The sequence below is a fragment of the Pestalotiopsis fici genome, assembly GCF_000516985.1.
Source record: "Pestalotiopsis fici W106-1 unplaced genomic scaffold PFICI_Scf_1, whole genome shotgun sequence".
NCBI lineage: Eukaryota > Fungi > Ascomycota > Sordariomycetes > Amphisphaeriales > Sporocadaceae > Pestalotiopsis > Pestalotiopsis fici.
This window is the reverse complement of record NW_006917091.1, coordinates 2,435,539-2,459,330: the sequence shown is the minus strand read 5'-3', so window position 1 is coordinate 2,459,330 and position 23,792 is coordinate 2,435,539. Positions and strand designations below refer to the sequence as shown.

Sequence of the window (23,792 nt, the reverse complement as noted above, 5' to 3'; positions counted from 1 at the left end):
GATGCCTCATTCCATTCTTTTAAACATGGCATTACTTGCCTCCTACATACGCTCATCATAATATACAGTAGCGTAGTAGTAAGAGTAACCTCAGCCTGGCTCGCATAGATTTGGCCATGTCAAAATTGGAGTTCTGTCGCAGGAGCTGTGCAGTCAGTCAGTGCAGCGCATACATTACGAAAGTGTGTTATTATAAGCTGCTTGACATGATTATGGTGTGTGTGCGCCTGGTCTGGCTGGGTAGGTAAGGTAAGGTGGGTAGGTAGCTTGGGGTCGGGGCCTGTAGGTACCTTCCCAGCAGCCGATCGGATGCTTTCTTTCGACGACGCCCCTTCCCTCACGCTTGTGCTGTTTTGTATCGTATTGTCTTGCCTGTCTGTGATCTAGTAGATCCAAAGAGAAGGTATGGTCAAGTACCTACCTTGGAAGCGAATACCTCACTACACATGTGGGATGGAAACAATCAACAAGCGACGGACTTCTTTTTTTGTCTAGTGGACTATGATGTAGGTAGGTTGATACAGAAAAAAAAAAAAAAAAAAAAAAAGAACCTGCCATTATCTACTTTGTATCAAATTAATCAGTGCATAAGGTCAGCTCACAAGCCGATCATTGTGTTAATAGACAAAGATGTATTCCCAGGCAAATCATTACTAGTAAAATCAGATACCAGGGGGGCCACAGACAGAAGACGCGACAAGCCGACCCAGAGAAAGGGCGCCCCAGGCAAAGCAAGGAAAGGCAGCAACTGACTGGGCAAAGAAACAAAGTCAAGGCAGGTACAGTAGGTAATGTACCTAGGCACACACCCAAAGAAGTGAGAACGCAAAGCACAAAGGCAAGACCAAGCTTGGAAGGGGGAGCGAGCGAGACGAGACAGAGACCAACAAACCAGGCAACGCAACTGGGGGCCCCTCACTCATTCTTCCGCTTTCCTTTTGCACACCCACCCCAAGCAGCAGACACACACTCCCACCCCCTCAGGCAAGAAAAGGCCCAGCCCAGCTTAGACAGCTTTTGCGCGCGATTGACCAGACACCCACACAATCAGCTGGCCCTCTAGCTCCCATAGTAAAAGGGCGCCCGCACTCTCCCCCATACAAATTTCCCTCTCTTCTCTCTCACCAAAAAGCTCCCATACAAATCTCCCATACAAACCGCCCTCACATACAAATCATCGCCTACACTTCTATACCATACAAAACCAACACATACAGACAAGCAGCAACTGTGAGTACTTGCTTTTCTATGACTGCACACTGCAAATCACAAGTCCCTCTCTTCCCAATCGCCCTCCTTGCCCGTTCATCGCATCGCATCTGTTTTCATCGCCTGGACCCGTCCCATTGGATCTGATCTCGCCGTCGCGATTCATCGCCTCTTTGCGCCGCCCGCTTGCGAGAGCTCTGCCCACGCCCAGAGCTGTCCAAGCTTCATATCGCAAGCTCGCCTGGCCTGATCACCCGCCAAAAATCGATAAGAGTCACAACCTCGCACCCAAAGCTGCACTTGCGCGTCTTGCACTCAATGAATGCCGTTGTGCACAATTGCGCAGCACCACAACACCAAATGCTTGCAGATTCAGCAATCTTGCAACTATGGTCCTATGATGCACCGCGATGGGTCATTTCAAGCTTTTTTTAAGCTGGAAATGATTGACTGGACAGGGCGCAATTGCGCCGTCCATGAGTCTTCAATCGATCACGAAACATCATGAAGCTCATCGCGTCTTGCATCATTGTCGCAGCTATGAACCCCACCAACGTAGCGCGACGCGTCGCAGCCGACAAAACCACTTAAACTACACCCGCCATCACTGACTCCCTGGCCACACTTCAACACTAGCACTCATCTCGCATTATACTCGAGATTTCAAGTCACTGACAATACATAGATGCCTAAGGAAGCCACCAAGCGCGGTAAGACCGGCAAGGCCGAGAAGGTCAAGCGCGGCAAGAAGGGTATGTTTCTACACCACTGAACTTGTCAACGCTTGACTAATACCAGTTCCCAGACCCCAACGCCCCCAAGCGTGGTCTCTCTGCCTACATGTTCTTCGCCAACGAGCAGCGTGAGAACGTCCGTGACGAAAACCCTGGCATCTCCTTCGGCCAGGTTGGCAAGATCCTCGGTGAGCGCTGGAAGGCCCTCAACGACAAGCAGCGTGCCCCCTACGAGGCCAAGGCTGCCGCCGACAAGAAGCGTTACGAGGATGAGAAGCAAGCTTACAACGTGAGTACCCCATCTCCCACTTAAAACTATTTTAATTTTCTTTTACTGAACCATCTTGACCTTGCGCTGACTAGGCCATGGACAACTAGGCTGGTGATGATGACGAGGAGTAAATGCTCATTCGTTTTTTCTGTTCCACTGCCTCCGGTCTACCAGAGTGTCGAGGGGATGACCGACGGTTGTCCCAACGAACCAGCCTAGATGGAGGAATGCTTCTGGTTTCTATTTTGCGTGTAATATCGGATTTCGGACAGGTGTTGGCTGCGCTGCTTTTGAGGACCTTGACTTGATGAGAGGCCGGAAATTACGACTCGGGGGACAGGTTGTCTCGTTACAGTTGATCTGTCGCATCTCACACACGATACCCGACGGTCACTGGTAGCGCATGTACACTATAAGTCGTCTCCCACAAATGATGATGAGTTGCGACACAACAGACTTGTGTCTGAATCAGAACATATCTCACCCACTATCGCGCGTTATTCCTGACTTGCTGTGATCTTGGAAATTACTGCTGTATCTTGTGCCATTTCAAGTGGCCGTCGTAGAAGAATACAGGAACCCACTGGTGCTGCTGATGGTGGGTGGGTGGCGCTCATACACCTGATTGGTTGGCGTAGCTTCGCTTGGTACGTCTAGGAACAAAGGCGTATGGGCTTGGGATGCCAATAATGTATAGAAATCCTGGTGTCTGCCTAGAATGGATTTTCTCAGATCCTGCGGCAAAAAAGTCTTGAGTCTGTCCTTCAGCCTCTTCCATAGACGCTGTTGACTTAAACCACCCCAATCCCGCCGACGACATACAACTTACGCGAATTTCTTCATTCCTCTTCAATCAACCATCTGTTGTTTGATCGCATGATCGCAGCATGGCAATCAACAAGACCAAGATAATGCACAAATATTGCACATCACCAAGACTTTGAATCGGCGCGCTGCAGGGAGGTCGCCCTTTTCTCAATATTGCAGCCAACCGACCCGGCGTATTGCTTGTAGCGGCACGGCAAGCTTGATACGAGCTTGGGCAGACGAGGACGAGAGGCTTGCGAGCCGAGCTCTGATAATGATAAGCCCCAGATTCCCCGCCGTTCGTGGAGTCGGTCGAACAGCTTCTTTCCTTTCGTATGGACGGACCACTGGCCTTGGGTGTGCCGCTGTGCCCAGATTATAATGCAAGCAACAACTGGTAGCAGTCCCTGCTTTATAAAGAAAAATTTCCCCGCGATTCATCTACCCATTCCAGGTTTTGCTAATTGGTAGGTAGCTCTCTACATAATATAAGGACGTTTGGCCCCGATTCTCTGATCGCTATAGCCTATAGTGGCAGCAGCATCATGCCACCACAGTCCTCTCCTGCAGTGATGCCAGCGCTCTTGTTGGTCTAAAAGCAGGCAGGCTCAGCAACACTGCAGATTCCAGATGGCACAGCATCCGTTGCGTCCTTTGGGCCAGCCCTCTGGTAGTTGCGTGATGCCGGGCAGGTCTCTCGGGACTGGTTCGATTGATGTCCCGCATATGAATACATGCATGTCTTCATATCCGAGCCCGTTCACTACGCCTGATCCGGATTACGGTCCAATTTACTGTTGCATATTTTCTCCATGGGACCGGATGTTGGATTCGTGGCAATCGCTGACTGCCCATTCTACAATATGCTTTCATACTGCCTCCTACCCTTTTTTTTCACGCCTACTGTCTCAGTCTCAGTGGCTTTCACAGAGCGTATGAATTTATTGATTACCCATGATTGGCAGCAGCAACAACAGTAGCAGGTCTGTTAATTGATGACGCGCAGTCTCTCTTCACTGCAGAATATGCAGAACATCGCCAAGCTCCTGCAGACCTAGCAGCGGCTTACGCGAGCGAGCAGTGGCCTGCGCTGTCGCTTCTGCTGGAAACTAGGAATTATCGTTTGGGGCAGAGCCCAACTAGAACTTGAAAGCTGAATAAAACCAAAGGGCTCTCTCTGCCTCTTGCACGTTCTCAGCCTTTGGTTTTCGGCATGTCAATGCTGGTCAAGCTTGACTGCGTGTGATTGAATATCTATTGGCTTTCGGGTCTACACCACCACTTGCCCCACACGGCCAACTGGCCGGCCGTAGCGGAGGTGCCCTTATGGGAGGCTCTGCTTTTTCCTCGCCGATGTAGGTGCCCTTACTCTTGGGGTTTCTGTTCCACTCTCACTTTCTTTCTCTCTTTCTCTTCTCTCCGTCTGCGTTGGGTCTCGACTTTTTCCCCAATCCCGCCTTGGCGGCGACCGTCCACCATGTATTCTACAAGCTGCTTTGGGAATTCATCCTGAATAGCCTACAGCAGAGATGCTACAACGAGGGGAGCGAGAATTTCGGTCCTATGATACTGCTCAAAGTACGTCGGTCCCGCCGCCGCCATGGAGTTGGTTCGTAATAGCGTGGGCATCAACCTGCTTGATGGGTGCTGTTATGAGGCGGAGCGCGCTGAAAGGGTCGCCGGGAGCCTTGAACAACTTCGACAACACCTTCCACCAGATATGCACGCGCACCTTGCCGGCCTAATCACTCAGATCATCTCAACGTCGCACAATCTTCGGGACATTACGGATCACTCTCAAGTCCACATGGCCCGAGTTCCGTGGGCCACCGATCATCTCAATATCCTCCTACCTTGTTTGGCGAGAACTTTGAGAGACATTGAAGGATACTACTCGAATAATGGTGAAAGTCGGGTGAACAGGTGGCGTAGAATGTATCAGGAGATGGGTGAAGAGCTACGCGGAACACCTCTCCCGGCCCGCTTTGTTCTGTACAATGACTACCTAAATCAACTCCGTTTCCTGCTCGGCAGGTATGTTTCAATGCGCACGATGCAGCTTATAGTCATGATCTTAACCCATTTCCAGGTCGCCAAATTATGACCCAAACTCATTGATTTATATGCAACGTCGAATACTTGATCTCAGGAGGGCAAGAGATATCCGTGAGTTCCTTTCGGTGGGGAGAAGCGATCAGGTACTTTACAGCAGCTAACACGAAGCGACTTGAGCCCTTCCTACTCGAATCGAAAACCTGCCTATCTTGCCGTGGAGAGACAGCGCCAACCAGCTGGATGTTGCAACGGTACATTACTGCTCAGCTTTGTTTTCTTGTCCTTGTTACTGAAAACTGAATGATCCAGAGATCGCACTGGGCGGAATCCATTTTCCAGCCAGAAATCCCAAGAAAATCTAGGCTGGAAAGACCCAAAAGGTGTGTTTAGCAGTTGTGAAGCATACCAGCCATAGTCATGGTCGCTAATGATTCGGCAGCACACAATCTGAAGCATTCGGCCCATGGGAACGGTTTGGGCAACCTTTTGTCTCACCCAATGCCAAGATTCTTACTAGATGGTATGTCCGAGATACTGCAACTCGAACGACGCAAACGATTCCTGCATCGATATTGACCAGGATCTCGATATAGTCACTTCAATAATCACCAGCTCTCTGTCACCTTCATTCTCCAGGATGATGATGCTCCCTGGCTGATGATTCGAATTGTCAATCGCCAAGCGCATTGGCTCTGCTTGCATGGGGCTCACGAACTGTGCATCTCACGTCACGATTATGCAACTTTGTATCTCTCGCGTTGGAGCAGGACTGAGCAGAGGGCAAAGAGATGGGCAAGCTTGAAGTTTGAGTTCTTCGAAGGTAGGTTCCTTGGTGATTCGACTTGTCATTCTTGAACGACACTGAATATCTCGGCAGAATTGGTTCTCTTCTACAATATGTTCCTTTGCTTGAAGTTGAAAAGTAGTCGAATGGTAGACTTTCATCCCAAAGAATTGGCATTGAGGGAGGAAATCAACATGTTTACGGCGTGAGTCTTGATTTCAATACGCCACATTCATTCACTCTACAATCACGTACTGATGGGATCAAAGCTTTGTGGAAGACGACAGGACGATATACACCCTTGCAATACATCGCGATGTCGATACCAAACGACGTCGACTCCAGATGACTTTGTGCGAAGGCCACCTCAAAGGCTGCCCTGTTTGGACAGCCTTCCGTAAGCAGATGGCCAAGATATCTTTCACACTTGTCAATCTACTGACGGCGATGTAGTCCCTGGACCCGGCGAAACCCCGCGCTCTCAATGGTTGAAACGCGGCAAGTCAGAACATGTCATTTTGTTGAAGAACCTTCATGCATACGTTTTTTGTGACGGCTACTCGGTACCGACAACTAAATTGAACGCGGACACCTTCAAGATCTATTTTGTCAACCCAATTGGTAAGAGCGCCACTTGGAGACCAAGGCGTTATTTCTGACCTGGATGTAGATGCCGATAAGTTTTTGACATACTTTTGATCGCCCTTACCACACCATCTTTTACCGTTTCCGAGCCACATAACAGCCGCTGCGGTTGGTGGGCAATGATGATGAAAAACATATATGGGAAAATCAGGACTTGCGAACTTAGGGTCATATTTACGATGTGATGATTTGGATATGAACGATTACGACTGCAGCAGCACCGAGTCCCTTTTCGCCCGGGGCTCAAATTTCATGAAAGATACCAGAAAGGAAAGTAATCACAGATTGACGATTCACGATTTACGACATGACGAGGCCCCAAAAGAAAGATTCTTCCGCGGGAGGACTTTGGCAGATTGTACAAAAAACAATATGCACATGTTTTTGTGTATTGCTTTCAGGTTTATATCCCCCCTTTGCTAGTTAATTTCTCCTGGTCGACTTGAGCTTCTCCTTTCTGTTGTCACAAAGTGTATATATTCGAGGGAAGGGAACGAGTAATACATGCTTTGCTTGTCTAGTCTCATTGAAGCCTTTGAGAGATGGCATTATTGACGATGGTATACCCACGATTAGATGGCGTGCGTCATGAACTTCATTGAATGAAACTCATCTACATAACGTAACAACATATATGGATAATGGCAGAAGTTTCTTTTTACCATGGTTTCCGCAAATCGTGACGGGAGAATAGCATGTGCAAAGCTGAGAAGCATATGACCTGCCCATCTACCATGTTAGAAAGATTGGAATCAACCCTGCCATACTGCCTGAGTCGCCACCATCCCGAGACTAGCTGTAGGTAAAGAAAGAGTTCTACATTCAGTATTTACCATCATTTAATGATAATACCGCGCAGCGCCCTTGATTTGGGGGACATTTCGCACCAGTTGATAACTCACTCGTTCAAATGAGAGTATATTTTGCAAAACAATAGAACCCTTTGACTTTGTCAAGGTCAAACAATCACAGGTGAAATGGTTAAAAAAAAAAACAATGGTAAAACAAGATGCCCAAGTTGACCCAAATCCGACAGCGCAACCTCCGCTCAGCCTGTCACACAAGGGGGGCGTATCACGAGAACAACACACCACATGCACTGCCCACATACATCATGCAGGCCCCGCACACAGCCTCGGAGCAATGCATGCCACCTAGAGCAAATGAAAGTCCTCGCCTGCTTGGAAGCGAGCACTCTTCTTCTCAAGTTGTAGAAATCGCCTGAAGCACAACTCTAACCATTTTTCGACCTTGAGTTTTCCATTGTCCACCACAATGGAGGCGCTTGGTGGGGTGGCCAGCGTCATCGCTGTGGTTGATCTCTCAGCCAAAGTGCTCTCACTCTGCTCGCAATATCACGAAGAAGTCAAGAATGCTAGAAGCGATATTGAGGAGCTCAGAAAAGAGGTGCAAAACGTTCAGACGCAACACGAGAGAACAAAAATGTTGCTTGAAGGCCGAATGGGCTTTGTCCTTGAGACTTCACGACAGCTGATTGAAGGCCATCAAGGTTGCAAAAAGCAACTGGAAGATTTGGAGTCCAAGCTGGCACAAAATCTACAAAATCAGCCTGGTTCCACGAGGATGAGAAGATTTGGTTGGCGAGCCCTGAAGTGGCCATTTGCAGCCAAAGCGGTACAGGAGACCGTCCAAAAGCTCAGAGTATTCCAACAAGACATATCAAAGGGACTTACCATCGATCAAACGTGCGTTCCAACTTATCTCATTATGCTGATTGATTGCTGATCTTGGTTTTACTAGCGTGCTTGAGCTGGGTGATGTTGAGCGCTCCTTCTTGGAGGCCATTTCATCTATACCCTATGAGAAGCACCACAACAGCAACAGCGAGAAGCGAACTAAGGGTACGTGCGAGTGGCTACTTTTGCACGAAACTTTCAATGAGTGGCGAAAGAGTAATTCACAAGTAATATTGTGGCTTCAAGGGCAGGGTAAGCTTTTCTTTTACCGCTTTCAGCTACTATACTGACCTTCCTAGTTGGCGTTGGAAAGACATGCTTGATGTCAAAGGTTGTCGATTACATGAAAGGAGAATCCGGAAACCTTTCACAAAATGAGGGGGTTATCTTCTTCTACTGCGATCATCAAGAGGAACGGCGTCGAAAACCAGTATCTATTTTCCAATGCCTGCTTCGTCAACTCCTACTGTTTGCAAAAGAAGACCATCCTGCGAGAAAGCAGCTCTACAATCGCTGGCAGGGGCGAGAAACACAACAGCTTGGCCTCGATCTCGAGGAGTGCCAGAAGTATCTATCTCACTTGATAAATGATTCCGCAAAGACCACAGTCATTCTTGATGCCTTGGACGAATGCGAACCCAGCTCTCGCAGGTACATTATTGAGGGACTCAAGACTCTCTTGGAAAAGTGCAGCAAGCCGCTCCGTATCCTCGTCTCTAGCCGTCCTGAAAGAGATATCCGTGACAGACTCTCTTCTGTCTCCAGTATTGATGTCCGGGCAGAGTACAATGAGCAAGACATCAAGACTTTTGTCAAACAAGAGATTGTCAATCATGATAATTGGAGCAACATGCCGCCTGAACTACAACTCATTATTGAGCGTACAATCCAGGGGAAGAGTAGCGGAATGTATGTCCCAAGTAGGCTTGGCCAAACAGAGAGATACTGATACGCAATAGGTTCCAGTGGGCAGCTCTTCAGGTCGATCAGCTTCTAGAGCAAGAAACTATCAGCAACATCAAAGACCGCCTCGGCCGGCTGCCTGATACCCTAAAGGGCACATATGACGAGCTATTCGCTGCAATAAGAATCCGAAAGGGGACTGACAAATGGTTAGCAGAAAATGCTCTGAGATGGGTCATGTGTGCATTTGCCCCTCTCGGAAGAGAAGAATTGCTGTCCGCAATCCGATTGAACACGGAGGGTGACGAATTGGTGTTGCTTGAAAAGATCACCGAAGTCCAATTGCTGAAACTATGCAACCACATGCTCGTCTTCGATACAGAACGAGACGTATGGAGATTTGCACATTTTTCAGTCATTGAATATCTTGAAGACATCGGCTTTGGCATCCGGAAGTCTCATTCAGACGTTGCCAAGGCTTGCCTGAAGCTTCTCAACCACACATTTATCAATTTTGAGCAGCAAGGGGACACCAGCAAAGTAAAAAACCACACTACAGTCACAGATGGCATCTTCGAAACTGATCATCCCATCCAAGTGTATTCTCGACATCATTGGATCAATCATATTCAGACACAGGAGACCTCCTCAGAGCAGGAACGAGATGATGAACTGAAAGAGCAGAGAATTGACAATGCATTGACTCGCCAACTTCAGACCTTCCTGGGTTCTTTTGACAACAGCAGCCCTCAGTATCGAAATTGGTACGACCAAGTTTTTGAAGACCGATATTTTCCACGCACATCTTTTCTATACATCCCGGGTCATTGCCGCACAGCCCCCTTACGCATGATATCTCCAGAATCGGCAAGCATTCTACTTGCCTGCCGGTTCGCGGTCCACAAGGTCTTGGAGGATTGGTGGAAAGCGGATTATGACCTTTGGCAGACCAATCATGATGGGAAGAACCTTTTGGCCGTCGCTGCAGCCGGCGGTTCCAACTCCATTTGCAAAGAGCTTTTAAGTCGTGGAATCAATGTTGAAAGCCAAAAAACGAATAATGCCGAAGCTCTTGCTGAAGCATACTATTATGGCCATATTGACACCCTCAAGCTCTTAATCACAAAACAAATGGTTGATCCGAATGTGGGTATAGGCTTGAAAGGCAGCATCCTCGTAATGGCAGCAGAAAACAGAGATCTTGAGACAACAAGATTTTTGCTTCAAGAAGGGCAAGCAAACGTCAACATGGTTGTTGAACACGGCAGGTGTGGCAGTGCTTTAACAGCAGCATCTAGAACATTCTGTCTAAGCATCGTGAGACTCTTGGTCCAAGAAGGCCAAGCAGACGTCAACATGGTTGTTGAACACGGCCAGTATGGCAGTGCTTTAGCAGCAGCATCTAGATCATTCGGTCTAAGAGTCGTGAGATTCTTGGTCCAAGAATGCCAAGCTGACGTTAACATGATTCTTCAGCATGGCCGTTATGGAAGTGCTTTAGCAGCAGCAGCAGAAGCAGGATCTCGTCGCGGATCCAGTAAACATGTTGTGGAGTTCTTGGTCCGAGAAGGCCAAGCAGACGTTAACATGATTCTTCAGCATGGCCGTTATGGAAGCGCTTTAGCAGCAGCAGCGTCACGTAAGAATTTCAAAACTGTCAAGTTCTTGGTTCAAGAAGGTCACGCAGACGTCAATCTTCCTCTCAGGTGCGGCAAATACGGTACAGCCCTTGCAAAAGCAGCAGCAAGTGGGGAGCTGAAGATTGTGAAGTTTTTGGTTGAAGAATGCGGGGCGAAGATCAATCTGCCTGGAAACATTCGACTCAGATATGGGCTCGAGTGCGACGCCATTCATGCAGCACGCACAGCGAAAGAGAAGTCGAAGGACAATGGGTGCTTGAAATTTCTCGAAGATTGGGTGGCTCGTCATCCTCAAGAAGTGGAAACCGAAAATCAAACATGAGACTGGCCGTCTTTTTTATTTTGTAGCCCCGAACTGTACCATTTTACATTTAGTTCACGAGGCTTTGGATTTTATCAGGCGGAATAACGTGTACATAAGCATTGTAGTATGTGTTGAAGTTTCTCGGGTTACATTGAAAATAACGTCACTCCTCATCCCCTAGGTATCTCAAGTCTTGAACTCATCAAGGTCGGCCAGTTGCAAGCGCCCGGCTTGAATGAGCTGACTGGTTTCACAGGTACCTACTCAGCGTTAAGCTAAGAACAACCCGCATCATTACACCTAGATAAGGAACCAATACTGAGAATAAATCTTGCGCATTTCGAGAAACAAGTGAGGCAGAGACCCCCGCCGAGTCACATCTTCAAACCATTCCGACAGACTATTCCGACACCTTGACAGGCTGCCTCAACCCGTACCGGAACGTATACTCTCCCCACTTCTCCCGTCCGGCAAACACGCCATCCGCCGGCGGCGGTCCGACAGCCCACTCGTCTAGATCAAAAGTCAGACGATCAACCTCCTCATACCCGTGCTTGCTGAACAGTACCCAGCCAGCCTCGGACGAGTGCACCCACGAAAAGGCGCCCAGCCGATCCGCCTGCTCGGTGCCCCAGCGGAGCAGCTGCGAGCCAACCCCGAGCCCTTCGTAGCGCGGGTCCACCGAGATGCCGCCGATAAAGATGCACTTGGAGCCCTCGGGCATCCGCTTGCCCATGAAGTCAAACAAGTGCTTACTCGTCATGCCCTCGAGCGCCTTGATTTTCTCGGCTCCGGGGGGCTCAGTCTGATCCTCGCCTGCACTCGCTGCTGTACTGTCATCGTCCCCATTTTCCCGTCGACCAGAGAGGACGTCCTTGTCCGTCTCGGCGCCGGGCGAAGGGTCAAGCTCCACGCCCCGGAACCCCCAGGCGCAGGACCCCACAATGGTGCCGTCCCGGTCGTCGGTGGCCTTGATGAGCACGGCCCGCGGCGACTCTAGCCAGGACCGCGCGCCCGCAACCATGCCTTGCGCAAACGCGCCGGGCCGCTGACCCATGATTTTCATCTGTGAATTTGTGTCCTTGTCAAAGGCGCGGGTCGAGATCTCGCCGATCCGCGGCACATCGCCCGGCGAGGCCCGGGATATGGTAAAGGTTGGTTTGGAGTCGGACATGTTTTATTCTCGACTTGGTGATATGGGCTAGCAATGCAGTGGTGCGTATAAATGATGCGGATTGGTAGAGGTGTGCGAGGCCCTAGAGTGTTTCTGGACGAGTGGCGTCAGTCGGACCAAAAGCGTTATGATGTTTGCCGCTTTCTCTAAGAGGCGGAGCAGATGGATCCATGGATGTTCTTGTATCCGAAGGAGCTATAGGGCGCCCGCCGGAAGTTGGGAGCTCCGGCGATACACAAGTTGCGTTTTCCCCGGGGTGAGTCAAGCGGCGTGATACGGCTACTGAGCTTCCGAATCCGTCCTGGTTCACTAGTTCGTACATCTGTCCGCCGCAGCAAAAGACACCAAAATTTCCTGCATACGAGTATCGCATCCAGTTTACACGATCTCTGCATGGCCTTTAGTTTCCGTTTTTGTCACGCCGAACTGGTTGCATTGGATTGCTTCAATACGTTTATAGGGTATAGAAAGTTTTGATATTTTGATTCGCCAGTCAAACTGCCCGCGGGATATCCTTGAACCCCATAGTAGAAAACATCTCTCAAATCAGGAAATCGTAAATGGCCAATTTTTCAAGAGATGGCCGGCCAAAAGTCATGTCTGGATAACGCCATAGTCCTCGTGGTATCAAAATCTGCAAATGAAATAGGACAATTTACACCTCGTCAGTCTGATCTCTTTGCCCAATCTCAACGACTGAGCCGCGCATAGTCTGCAGGATTGTACGGCGGAATGTTGTGCTGCTGTGTCTTTGGCCCAGAGTGATGCTCCTCTCGGGTCTCGGCATGGGTAGCGAGCTCAAATGCGAACCCCTTGTGATCGAGCCCTGGCGACCCGTGCGGTGCATTTCCCGGTTCGGAGCTGTAGGATGTCGGCCTTGAGCTTTGCAAACCCGGGCTGTGTTGACTTTGTGACCACCTCCAGTTGTTCGGATTTGGTGACGTCTTGCCTGAAGTGTCGGAAATGCCTGGAGACAGTTGTGGCGGATGCAAGCTTGGCGATGCCTGCGGATGATACATGTCTCCCGGTAGCTCCATCACAATATCGTTTTTCTGCGGTGCCTCAACAGGCAGCTCGGCAACCTGGGGGTGTTCTACTGGCTTGCTATACTGGTAACTACCTGATTGATGCGACATGGACGAGTTGGGTCTATTGAATTGTTGATGTTGTTGTAAGCTCGGCGGCACCTGGTACGAGACGGGCCGTGGAATCTGATACGGGATAGAAGGCGACATTGGCGGCATGGAAGACTGTCCCGTATGCGTGTGGTACATGCTTGCTGGGGAGTCTGGTGGCGACTGAGCCGCCAAGCCGCCAGTGTACTGCGATCGGTCATTTGGATTTGACGTCTTGATCTTGCCATTCTCGATCATGGCAGTCAGGACACCGGCCTCGAGCAATTCGGCCTTTTTGACAATGCGATCCACCATTTCTTTGCTGGCAGCCTTGAGCTGCGCCTTGACAAAGCTCACCATGGCAAAATTGCAGCGAATTTCAATATCTTCGCGTAGATAGAGTCCGTCCTTGGGGGCGCCGAGTCCCATCTCCTGCTGCTCCGGTGGCTCGACGCCCGGCTGGTTCCCACCGATGCGATACTTGTTCCGGAGGTCGACGCCAGCCGGAGCGTAAATGTGGGTTTGTAGGCCCCACGGCAAGTCGTGAAAGCAGCCATTGAAATTGATGACGCCAGAGCCCAATTTGCCAATGCCGGGAATGAACTGCAGGCGCTCGGTGATTTCGTACCAGGTCGAGTAAAATTCGTCGCTGGGGGCGTTGCGCGGTGCCGAGATGGGCTTGTGACTGAGCACGAGCGGGTTCAGGGTGATGACCTCACCATGGCTGTGGAGGATATCTATGGCCAGTTGGCGGGGAATGAATCCGGGGATTGGCGTTATCACCGTGTAGACTTCCTTTTTGCGGAGCACCATGTTTGCGCAAAAAAAGTTGATTGCTCCCCCTTTGCGCGCGTTGGTGACGATGATGACAGAGATATGAATCTTCTATTTTACAGTGTATGTACAGATTGTTTCTCTGGATGCAATAGATGAGTGTAAAAAGCAAGAAGAGAGTTGGCAAGGGAAAGAAAGAAAATAGTTTTCTCGCTATGTAAGCCCTATCTACTATCGTGGCACAGTGACGAGCTCAGCGGTGCTGACATGGGTACTGGGCGTGGTTGTAATTGCGACGCCGGTCACCAACTGAACCGAGCGAGCTGAGCTGAGCTTGGGGTCGGGTCGGGTTGGAACTTTTGGGGTGAGCTGTGCAAAGCTTTCTTTCCAAGAGGGGAAGGAAGGAAGCTTTTCCGGGGGGTCAGTTGAGTGATTGATGAGTGAACCCAGTGCTTGTTTGCCAAGTAGGCGGACGCTTGTGATGGCGATCTGTTTCTCCCCTCTTTCTCTGCTCTCCTCACTCAGCCTCGAAGAGAATGGCGATGCATCGGTGCTAGAATGGCCTGGGGCCCAGGCTAGGATCAAGCTACTCCAGACTAAAACCCTGACGGCTCTGTTTTCTTGAACTGTGCAACCATCAACTCAGAGCTCAAATGGATGTCAGGCAGCCGGTTGTGTGCCAACACCGTTGAGTTTTATCCGGTCCCACGCCAGTTCCAACGGGCATCAAACAAATGCTGACAGCCCGATGGTGCCAAGCAGGATACCGGCATTTGCCAGTTCCAGTATTGCTTGCTTGTCCCTCCATCCTCATTCCAGATCAAGAATACAAACCAGCTGTCAATGTTTGTTTGGTCTCTAGGTTCATTATTGATGGATACCTAACGCACAAACATATTCTTACACGACCAGACCCAAGCGAGTGGGATTGCCCTTACAAATCCAGTGGCGTTGCCCGAAATAGACACAGGCTTTTTTGGTGTCGCACTCGAAGAGGGACTCTGATCCTTGTAGGGAGCCACTGGCCCAGCCATTTGGGTTCGTGCCTCCGTTTTTCTAGCGAGGGGCTAGGTTGTATATTGGTCGGGAAGCTCGCTGCTGACCTTCCATGCTGGCAGGCGAAAACAATCTTGTCTCCGATGTTTTGAACAAATCAGATGGCTGGTAAACGTCAAAGTTGGTGGTCAGCACTTTGATAGCATCTTGAAAAGCTCGGTCAAATGTCTTTCAAATGTCTCTCTTACACGTGCATGTGTGCTTACATTATTACTCTTATTTTCTTGCTCCTTTTTCTTTCCGTCCCAACGTCTCAGCAAGGGCCCAGTGACCTTGTTTATTCAGACTAATTGCTTAGATCTCTCTATTCTTCCCCAGGACCCCTTGATACAATATCGCGCAGGTGGGTTTGTAGTGGCCAAGGAGCACAACACCCAAGAAACCGCCGAGCTCTTGTCTAGCGTAAAACCTGTCTCGGCCATAGTGGTCTCTGAGCGCCTGCCTTGCCTGCTGACTGACCGGTAATCTCAGTTGAAATCGTCGGGCAGATAATGTACCTGGGTAGGTAATAGGCTTTTCGGCTCGAGAATTGCGAGCTCCAGTATCGAGGACCCGTGAAAGATGACTTCATCATTTGCCATTATGTTCTATTTCGACAATGATATCCTATCAAGGGTCCAACTATTACAAGACCCAGGTCTCATGCTATTTCAAGCGCTTACCCGCGCATAGCGCTCCTCCATTCCGCCGGATCCATTATTTCCGGGATAGAATCTGTGGGTTAGGTCAACGGCCGCAAATAGAAGAACATTCCCACAGCTTGTGCCTCTCTACCAGAAGCAAAGCCTCGTGAACCCAGGCTCTACCCCTTGTCCGATCAATGAGCTCAGAATTCCTACGCGATTCTGGGTCCCGGAGTTTGCTAATGTCCCTAGTGGACAGGTGAGGAAATCGTTGTAGGTTCTACCAAGTTGACCATATAGCACAAGACTGTATACCTTTTCCATTATCTTTCCATGTTTGTTTCTTTCGCCTTTTCAGAATGTATGCCGGAAGGTCCCGGCGCCTGGATATGTACTTGGATAATTATAAACCAGAACACAAATACATACATACCTACTCATCATGAAAAGTACATTAGGCAAAATGGTAAGTATGATTCAGCATCTTCACTACCAACACCTCCAATGAATTCAGACCACTCTCTGAAGATCTTGCAGCTGCATTGAGTGGTGCCAAATTTGGACTTCTTCTGCGTGCTCAACAAGATCAAATTTATCGCGTTTGTCAATACTACATTTTTCCCACGATGGAAGGTTTGCATCTGCAGGTCCTGGCGAATCTGAATAAAAGATGAATATACTTGTTAAAATCATAAGTATTGCGCTAAGGTTAATGGTAGGTAGGTAGCCATGTAGCTCCACTGCTCTAGCAATACCTAGCCTAGAAGATCTGATCTTATACTCTATATTATTGGCTTTGTTTCAACTTTCGCGTGCGGTGCTATGCATGAGATGTGGTCTACTATAAGATCTAGGTAGTCATGTATTGTGTGCATGCGAAGATGCGGACTCGGCATCCTAATGACTAACCTTTGCATTGCGCCAATGTTGTGCAACTATTGTGCTAGCTAAAATGCGTCTCGGCTTTGGAGGTTTGTCAAACAAGGCTATTCCATTCCTCGAACCCTGCTCTATACGTGGTCAGTAGAGGCTAGTACACTGCAGAATACTAAAGTCAGATCATATTACATGCGACTAGTCTATGAAAATCTATGTTACCTACCCTCTTCTGGAGCGCCATCTTGGGCTTGGCCATGTTGTAACAGGGATTCACGGTGAGACCCAGTGCGTACAGGTTCTGGAATCGTGAAGTGGAGTGTTGCGCCATGTAGTACAATCTATGGATGGTGACCTACACAAGTCTAGTCTCTACCAACAGGCTGCACGTCCCGGCCTGATGAAGTAATTAGTTGTTAAATCATATTGTCGATACCTGGTCAAAGATACGAGTGAGAGTACTATGTAGATAGGGATATGAATGCTCAACACAAGATCTTCATCAATGCACAGGAGGGACAATTTTGTCGGGGGCAGCGTCCGGATAGGAACTCAGCCCCGGGCCGCTTGACTAGGACCAGACGAAGCCGTCTCGGCGGCGGGCATCAAAATCTCGGCGTGAATACCAGCAGATGGACAAAAGTTGCTCGAGCGCTGAACACAAGACCATGCCAGGGTCCCGACTGACTAAATATCTTGACGGGATTGGCCTTGCAAAAGTCGCTTCAAACAGCATAGATGCTCCATTTCCGTCTGGCATAGATTGCATGGTCCCGTCAGGTTGGTTAGAGTTCACTTCCTCAACGGCGCAACGGCGCAACGGTTTGCTGCAGAATGCCTCTGTGGAGTCTTGCGCCGTGGAGATTCAAAAAGACCATTGCATCTCTAGTGTCGGTAAACCCACCAGAGTGCCAGCATTCAGCAATACTTGGCGAAGTTGGGCCATCTTTCACTGGTCGGTGACTATACGACCCCTGGCGGACCCCGCATGTACGCACAGATACAGATGGATCTTCAGCATGAATACTACTACTGTGTATTTACGAGATGTTTGACTGGCTGGTCAGGACAGGGACCACATAAAGCTTCGCAACATTCAACCGTCTTTTGAAATATATATCATGCATCGATCGCCATTAGAGAATCAGTAGCGTTACAAATTTTCGCTCTGTGTAGCTATTGCTGCGTTGTCACATACGACCATGGCTCACGACAATGGCGGCAGTCTGCTCCGCCTCGTATCCCCAACTGGCATCTTATCGTTTGACTTGATTATTGTCCTGCTGGGTCTTTCATGTCTGTACATTGTTGGAACTGCCATCTTTTTCCTCACATTTCATCCCTTGGCCAAGGTGCCTGGTCCTAAGCTATGCGCGGTGACACGCATGCCGTTCTGGATTAATTATGTGAAAGGAAACGACGTCAAATGGATGTTTGGACTTCACGAGAAATACGGCCCAGTCGTACGATTTGGGCCCACCGACATCAGCTGTTCCTCTGCGCAAGGCTGGAAAGACGTCCATGGTCACGTTAGAGGTCAAAGAGACATGGAAAAGGCACAGGAAGCCTTTGTCCAACCGATCAACGGTAAGGGGTCACCAGGAGAGTCATCATCATCAAACATGCATGGACTGATGATCGGATTATAGGAGTTCCCAGCATACTTACCACTGATTATGAGAACCATAACCGAGTGCGCCGTCTGTTTCTGCCCGCATTCTCGGAGCGAGCTCTGAAGAAGCAGGAACCTCTCTTTCAGAAATAGTAGGTCGTCATCCACAGCAATGGAAGAAATCTCGATACACGTGTCGCTAATGTGAAAGGAAAATTAGCGTCGATATACTGGTGTCAAAATTGCACGAACTTGGTGATAATGGCACCCCAGTGGAAATGATGCAGCTTTATAACTTTGCAACCTTTGACACCATGGCAGAGTTGTGTTTTGGACACCCCTTGGGCCTGCTCGAGAAGAACGAGTTCAGCCCGTGGGTCGCCTCCATATTCGGCTCAATCAAGATGATGCCATACTCGACCATGATTGGATACTATACGATCCTGAGGGAGTTTTTCGCTCGTTTTGAGCCAAAGGCGATCCGAAAACAAAGAGTTGAGCATTGCAAGCATGCAGAGGACCGTGTCAACCAGCGTCTCCACGAGGGCTCCGACCAGCCAGACATATGGAACCTGGTCATGGTCGCCGACGGTTCCGAAAAAGGTTTGACGCTCAAAGAGATGCACTCGAATGCAGAGCTCTTCATGATTGCCGGTTCTGAAACAACTGGTGAGTATTAGTGTGTGTCTCTTGAAAAGTAAAGTTGGCAACGTACTGACCGTTCCCTGAAGCAACACTCCTCTCGGGATTGACGTTCCTCCTACTCACCAATCCTGAAAAGATGCAGCGACTCGCCAAGGAGATTCGAGACTCGGCAAAGGCCATCAAGGACATCCACTTTGACACCATTGCCAACTTGAAGTACATGAACGCCTGCATCAAGGAAGGTCTTCGCTTGTACCCTCCAGTGCCATTTGGCGCCCCGCGCGTCGTCCCCGCTGGCGGCCACACCGTCATGGGCTTTTGGCTGCCAGAGGAGACGCGCGTGTCGTGCCATCACTACTCGGCCTACTACTCCGAGGCCAACTTTAAGAATGCCACCTCGTTTGTGCCGGAGCGCTGGCTCGGCGACCCCGCGTACGTTGATGACTCGAGGGATGCCTGGCAGCCCTTTGGCTACGGCGCTCGTGATTGTGTCGGCCAGAACATGGCCATGCACGAGATGAGACTTTTGCTGGCCCACGTCTTGTTCAGCTTCGACTTTGAAATCTGCGACGAGAGCCGCGATTGGATCGACCAGGAGACTTACGCGTTATGGATCAAGAAGCCCTTGCTGTGTCGGCTCAAGCCCGTGAAGAATTAACTGGTGGGCTAGAATTTTGTCGTTGAAGATGAATGATGAGTCTAATCTCGCTTGGCGGTTTATATTACCGAGGATCAGTTGTTGTCGAGATTCCGTGGGAATCGAATAAATCACGTAGGATGACATTTGATTCTCGAGGTTGACTTTGGATGGTAACGCGGATAAGGGCCACGTGCGGTGCCTGGAAACGCAGTCGGAGCCGTACACAAAAGGCAGGTTGATAATGACAACTATAAGTCTGCTTTAATAAAATCAAGTAGACCGCCTAAGCCGCAAACATTTCACAGAGTGCGGATCATGTCCGCGTGTGCAAACGCCGATCGGAATACGAGTTAGATGCCGTTTAAAGATGAAATAGAGTGTATAATGTTGCTATCAACAAAGAAACCAGAGAACAAGTACCAGGACGCGTAAGTGTATACTTATCAGGATCGCGATGAGTGATTAGGGCAGAACAGAACAGACCACCAGTTCCCGACCGACCGACAGGGCCCCCGACAAGGCCCCCGACAGCCGTTGCGCAGGGCAGGGTTGGGTTGATCCCCCGCAACTGCCACATTCATCATTAGGGCCCGCTCACCAAAAAGTAACGGCACCGCCACGTTGGGTCTCGGACCCCGTTATTCATATCATTCTGAGGGCACTGATTAGTTCTGGGTATTTGTGTTGCAACTCTACGACTTCGCGGCTATGTCTAAGCGAACAGACGTTTTCGCGTGGATATATATTATGGACGCGTGAGGTGTCGTAATGAGGCTCCATTCAAGTTGAGCCACACAGTTGCACCAGGAATTTATAGAACTAGAGCCATGACAGCATATACCTAGGAGAGATAATGACAAGCCATGAAGACACAAGTATAGTACCAAATCCATATTGCAAACGTATCTTCAGTCTGGATTAGGAAAATATCATTGACAATTGATTGACCAGATGATATGTGTTATGGATCCAGCGATTGCTGTATAAGGTTTTCTTTGCGAGATCGCGGAAAATGTTCCCAACCCAGACGACAGTCTCATTGGTCAATTGGCAACTCAGTGCCGACACGACTTAAGCATAGAAATACAATTATGGACGGGGATCTCGGGATATTTCCCAGGAAGCGAGGCAAGAGAGTTCGTATGGGAGAATCTTGGGGGAGAAGCTTACGTACGACTGTGTTCCCATGATGCATGTGGGTATTGTAGGGCTGGCTGGTCCTTTTGTAGTGTGGCTTGAAACGAGTAACCCCCGCATTGATAAGATTAGATCAAGAGCATCTTGCCAAGAATCAACTCGGCAGACCAATTGGCCAAGGAGATTTATACAAACAAAATCGTTCATTAAAGATTCGCTCTGGACATTCTCTTATCACTGCACTGTATATTGCATACCCTCCTTGGAGAGAGTCCAACCAGGGGTTCATAGCTTGCGGACCATAGAGGTTTACAGAAGCTCTTTCTATCTTGGTAACTGTCTGCATATTATATACCGTGAAATATAATAAGGATACATGGCTATACTGCGGACTTTCAGATGATTGCCGTGATACAATCCGCGATCATATGCACGTGCGTAGCTCATCATGGGCAGGACACATAGGACACAAGTGACTTATTTTACAAAATGTTTTGCTCGGCCGAGATCATAACAGAGGGCTGGTTTTCCGGGACAATAGAGGGCTCCCACACACTCGCTTGCCTGTCCCTTGACCATGGATCCAGAAATCGGACGTTGTTTCGAAATGCGTACGAGCAGCAATGATCGGCTTGCTATGATCAGTCTAGCGGCCTGAATACCGGGAGTGGAGCCTCGGCTGGTTATACTACAAGCATTTGCCAAGCTGCTCGGACATTTTGAAGGGGGCCCTGTAAGGTTCGGCAATTGAAAGGCTTGACATTTACAACAAAATACCGCAATATCATCACCTTGATGCTGTCTCGAGAACAGCCTTTGGGTATTTTGTGACGCGGCTGGCTAGGGTCCCTGGCTTCTGGCAGTTCATGATGGTGGAGAAGAAAACGCAGTGATCTGCGCTGGTCCGAGCGAAAGTAGAAACATGCCCCCATGGATTGCGTATCCTCTAACGCGCGTCTAAGAAAGCTTGTCCCTATAGAGCTTGGCATCATGTTGGTGGCAGACTTTTTCTATAGTATGGTGCCTGACGATCGATCTCTTGGCTCGTTGTCTGAACCAGTAGGGTGTTGTGGCTTTGCAATATGGAGCTTCTCTTGAACATGTCTATAATGATGCTTACCTAGGTGTGCATGGTCTCGAGCTTATCGTCTCCATCAACAACGACCGGCTGGGAATCCTTCTTTGGAGGCTTCCCGTAGCCGATGCTCGGGCTGTGTGTCCCAGCTGTGATTCTTGTGCCGTTGTTATCGTTGGCAAAGTAACTTGACAAGACTCCATCTTATCCATTCTTCTGCAGGTCAAGTCTTTCTTCCCGGGATATCGTCCGCGTAATCTAGAGCTCTGTGCATATGCTCGTGCAGACCGTGACCGACTTGGATGTTGGGTGTAACGACGTGAAGTTCAACATGATGTGAAGAAAAAGGTTAGTATGCTGGTGAGTTCGTGTCAACATTGAGGTATCGCAGAGTCAAATTCTGTATAAGTAGCTCAAAGGTTCGTGCGATTTGAGGACCTTCTCTCGACACCAAGCAACTTCTGATCAAGAAAAAGCCACCATGTATTCATCGATCTTGTCTACTTTTCTCGTCTCTGGTCTTGCTCTTGCAGCACCGACTGCACGAGATGACACTGATGCAGCTCTGACTCAATTTTATGAATTGTTGGCTGAAGCATCTGCAAACCAAGCAGCTTTCCTTGCATCGAATGGAAGCTCAAACTGCACAAGCGAAAATACAGTTGTGCGAAAGGCATGGTATGTCATCAACCAAGTTGAAAAATAAAACGACGATCTGACATAGTAAGGGGTTCCATGCCCGAGGCCGACCGAAAGGCTTATACAGATGCTGTTACCTGTCTGCAAAGTCTCCCAGCCCAGACTCCTAGCGACTTGGTCCCTGGAGCCAAGAGCAGATATGATGACTTTGTTGCTGCACATATGAACCAGACACTGACCATCCACTATACGGTGAGTGTTGATGATTGGGACCATGTGATGATTCATTCGGCTAATGCCAGTACAGGGCAACTTCCTCTCCTGGCACCGCTGGTTTGTTTACTCGTATGAGCAGGCCTTGAAGGACGAGTGTGGCTACAACGGGACCCAACCGTAAGTTTGGACCTAAAATTATACGAGGGAAGACACTAAAACAAGGCAGCTACTGGAACTGGGGCCTTTATGCCTCTGACCCGGCGTCGTCGCCCATCTTTGACGGAGGCGACTACAGTATGGGTGGCAATGGCGAGTACATTCCCGGCCGCGGAGATCTTGTTCTCACACTCGACGAGAACAACACCGTCTATCTTCCCGCTGGAATGGGTGGCGGTTGTGTACAATCCGGTCCGTTCAAGGACATGGTTGTCAACTTGGGGCCCGTGGCTCTGCCTCTGAACAACGGCTCTACTGCCACCAGCGCCAACAATGGTTACGATTGGAATCCGCGCTGCCTAGTGCGGGATGTCACCACCGAAGCCAACTTGGGGTACGCCAACAGCACGTCCATGCTCAACCTCCTCACAAACCCCGACAATATCAAGGACTTTCAAGAGCTCATGCAAGGTCCCATTGGCTCGGGTGACCTTGGTGTTCACGGCGGCGGCCACTACACGATTGGTGGAAATCCTGCAGACGATGTGTACATTTCACCCGGTGATCCCATCTTCTTCCTCCACGTAAGAATCCCCTTGACACGAGAAACCCACCGGCAACGACTAACTTTTGTTTTCATAGCATGGCATGATCGACTTGATGTGGTGGCTTTGGCAGTACCTTGACATTGAAAATCGTCAATACGTGATTTCTGGCACCCGAACGTTTCAAAACTCGCCAGCCTCTGATAATGCGACATTGGACGACATTGTCGAACTCGGTTACGCTGGAGGCTATCCAATCACCATTCGGGAGCTGACAAACACTGCCGAGGGCCCACTGTGCTACACGTATGAGGCATAGATTCACATGGCATGGTCTTCAGACCGGGATATCTAATATTTTGACTTATAATAGATTGAATCGTGCTCTTTTCTCATTAATATACTCCATTATGTCAAGTTGAAGAATTCTCCAAGGACAAGAACATATCCTATGTGTATC

The 23,792-nt window shown here is 49.3% G+C and overlaps 7 protein-coding genes across 7 annotated transcripts; 5 read left to right on the top strand and 2 right to left on the bottom strand.

The window, feature by feature from the left end:
• Positions 1-1,894: 1,894 nt before the first annotated feature.
• PFICI_00741 (Non-histone chromosomal protein 6) lies at positions 1,895-2,256 on the top strand (the record flags this gene model as incomplete). Its single annotated transcript, XM_007829322.1, has 2 exons — positions 1,895-1,961; positions 2,015-2,256. 2 exons carry the CDS (start codon positions 1,895-1,897, stop codon positions 2,254-2,256), a joined length of 309 nt encoding a protein of 102 aa, XP_007827513.1.
• A 2,365-nt stretch (positions 2,257-4,621) lies between these two features.
• On the top strand, positions 4,622-6,559 carry PFICI_00740 (uncharacterized protein; the record flags this gene model as incomplete). Its single annotated transcript, XM_007829321.1, has 9 exons — positions 4,622-5,055; positions 5,111-5,219; positions 5,386-5,458; positions 5,530-5,596; positions 5,670-5,896; positions 5,954-6,065; positions 6,130-6,257; positions 6,314-6,481; positions 6,531-6,559. The coding sequence occupies 9 exons, from the start codon at positions 4,622-4,624 to the stop codon at positions 6,557-6,559; spliced, it is 1,347 nt and encodes a 448-aa protein (XP_007827512.1).
• A 1,221-nt stretch (positions 6,560-7,780) lies between these two features.
• PFICI_00739 (uncharacterized protein) lies at positions 7,781-11,067 on the top strand (the record flags this gene model as incomplete). The annotated part of the gene is made up of 4 exons (XM_007829320.1): positions 7,781-8,211; positions 8,267-8,454; positions 8,502-9,111; positions 9,162-11,067. The coding sequence occupies 4 exons, from the start codon at positions 7,781-7,783 to the stop codon at positions 11,065-11,067; spliced, it is 3,135 nt and encodes a 1,044-aa protein (XP_007827511.1).
• A 382-nt stretch (positions 11,068-11,449) lies between these two features.
• Positions 11,450-12,223, bottom strand: PFICI_00738 (uncharacterized protein; the record flags this gene model as incomplete). The annotated part of the gene is made up of 1 exon (XM_007829319.1): positions 11,450-12,223. One exon carries the CDS (start codon positions 12,221-12,223, stop codon positions 11,450-11,452), a length of 774 nt encoding a protein of 257 aa, XP_007827510.1.
• A 689-nt stretch (positions 12,224-12,912) lies between these two features.
• Positions 12,913-14,151, bottom strand: PFICI_00737 (uncharacterized protein; the record flags this gene model as incomplete). Its single annotated transcript, XM_007829318.1, has 1 exon — positions 12,913-14,151. One exon carries the CDS (start codon positions 14,149-14,151, stop codon positions 12,913-12,915), a length of 1,239 nt encoding a protein of 412 aa, XP_007827509.1.
• A 3,718-nt stretch (positions 14,152-17,869) lies between these two features.
• On the top strand, positions 17,870-19,582 carry PFICI_00736 (uncharacterized protein; the record flags this gene model as incomplete). The annotated part of the gene is made up of 4 exons (XM_007829317.1): positions 17,870-18,254; positions 18,317-18,431; positions 18,500-18,948; positions 19,011-19,582. 4 exons carry the CDS (start codon positions 17,870-17,872, stop codon positions 19,580-19,582), a joined length of 1,521 nt encoding a protein of 506 aa, XP_007827508.1.
• Positions 19,583-22,257: 2,675 nt separating this feature from the next.
• On the top strand, positions 22,258-23,651 carry PFICI_00735 (uncharacterized protein; the record flags this gene model as incomplete). Its single annotated transcript, XM_007829316.1, has 5 exons — positions 22,258-22,454; positions 22,505-22,667; positions 22,723-22,808; positions 22,858-23,371; positions 23,430-23,651. The coding sequence occupies 5 exons, from the start codon at positions 22,258-22,260 to the stop codon at positions 23,649-23,651; spliced, it is 1,182 nt and encodes a 393-aa protein (XP_007827507.1).
• Positions 23,652-23,792: the final 141 nt, after the last annotated feature.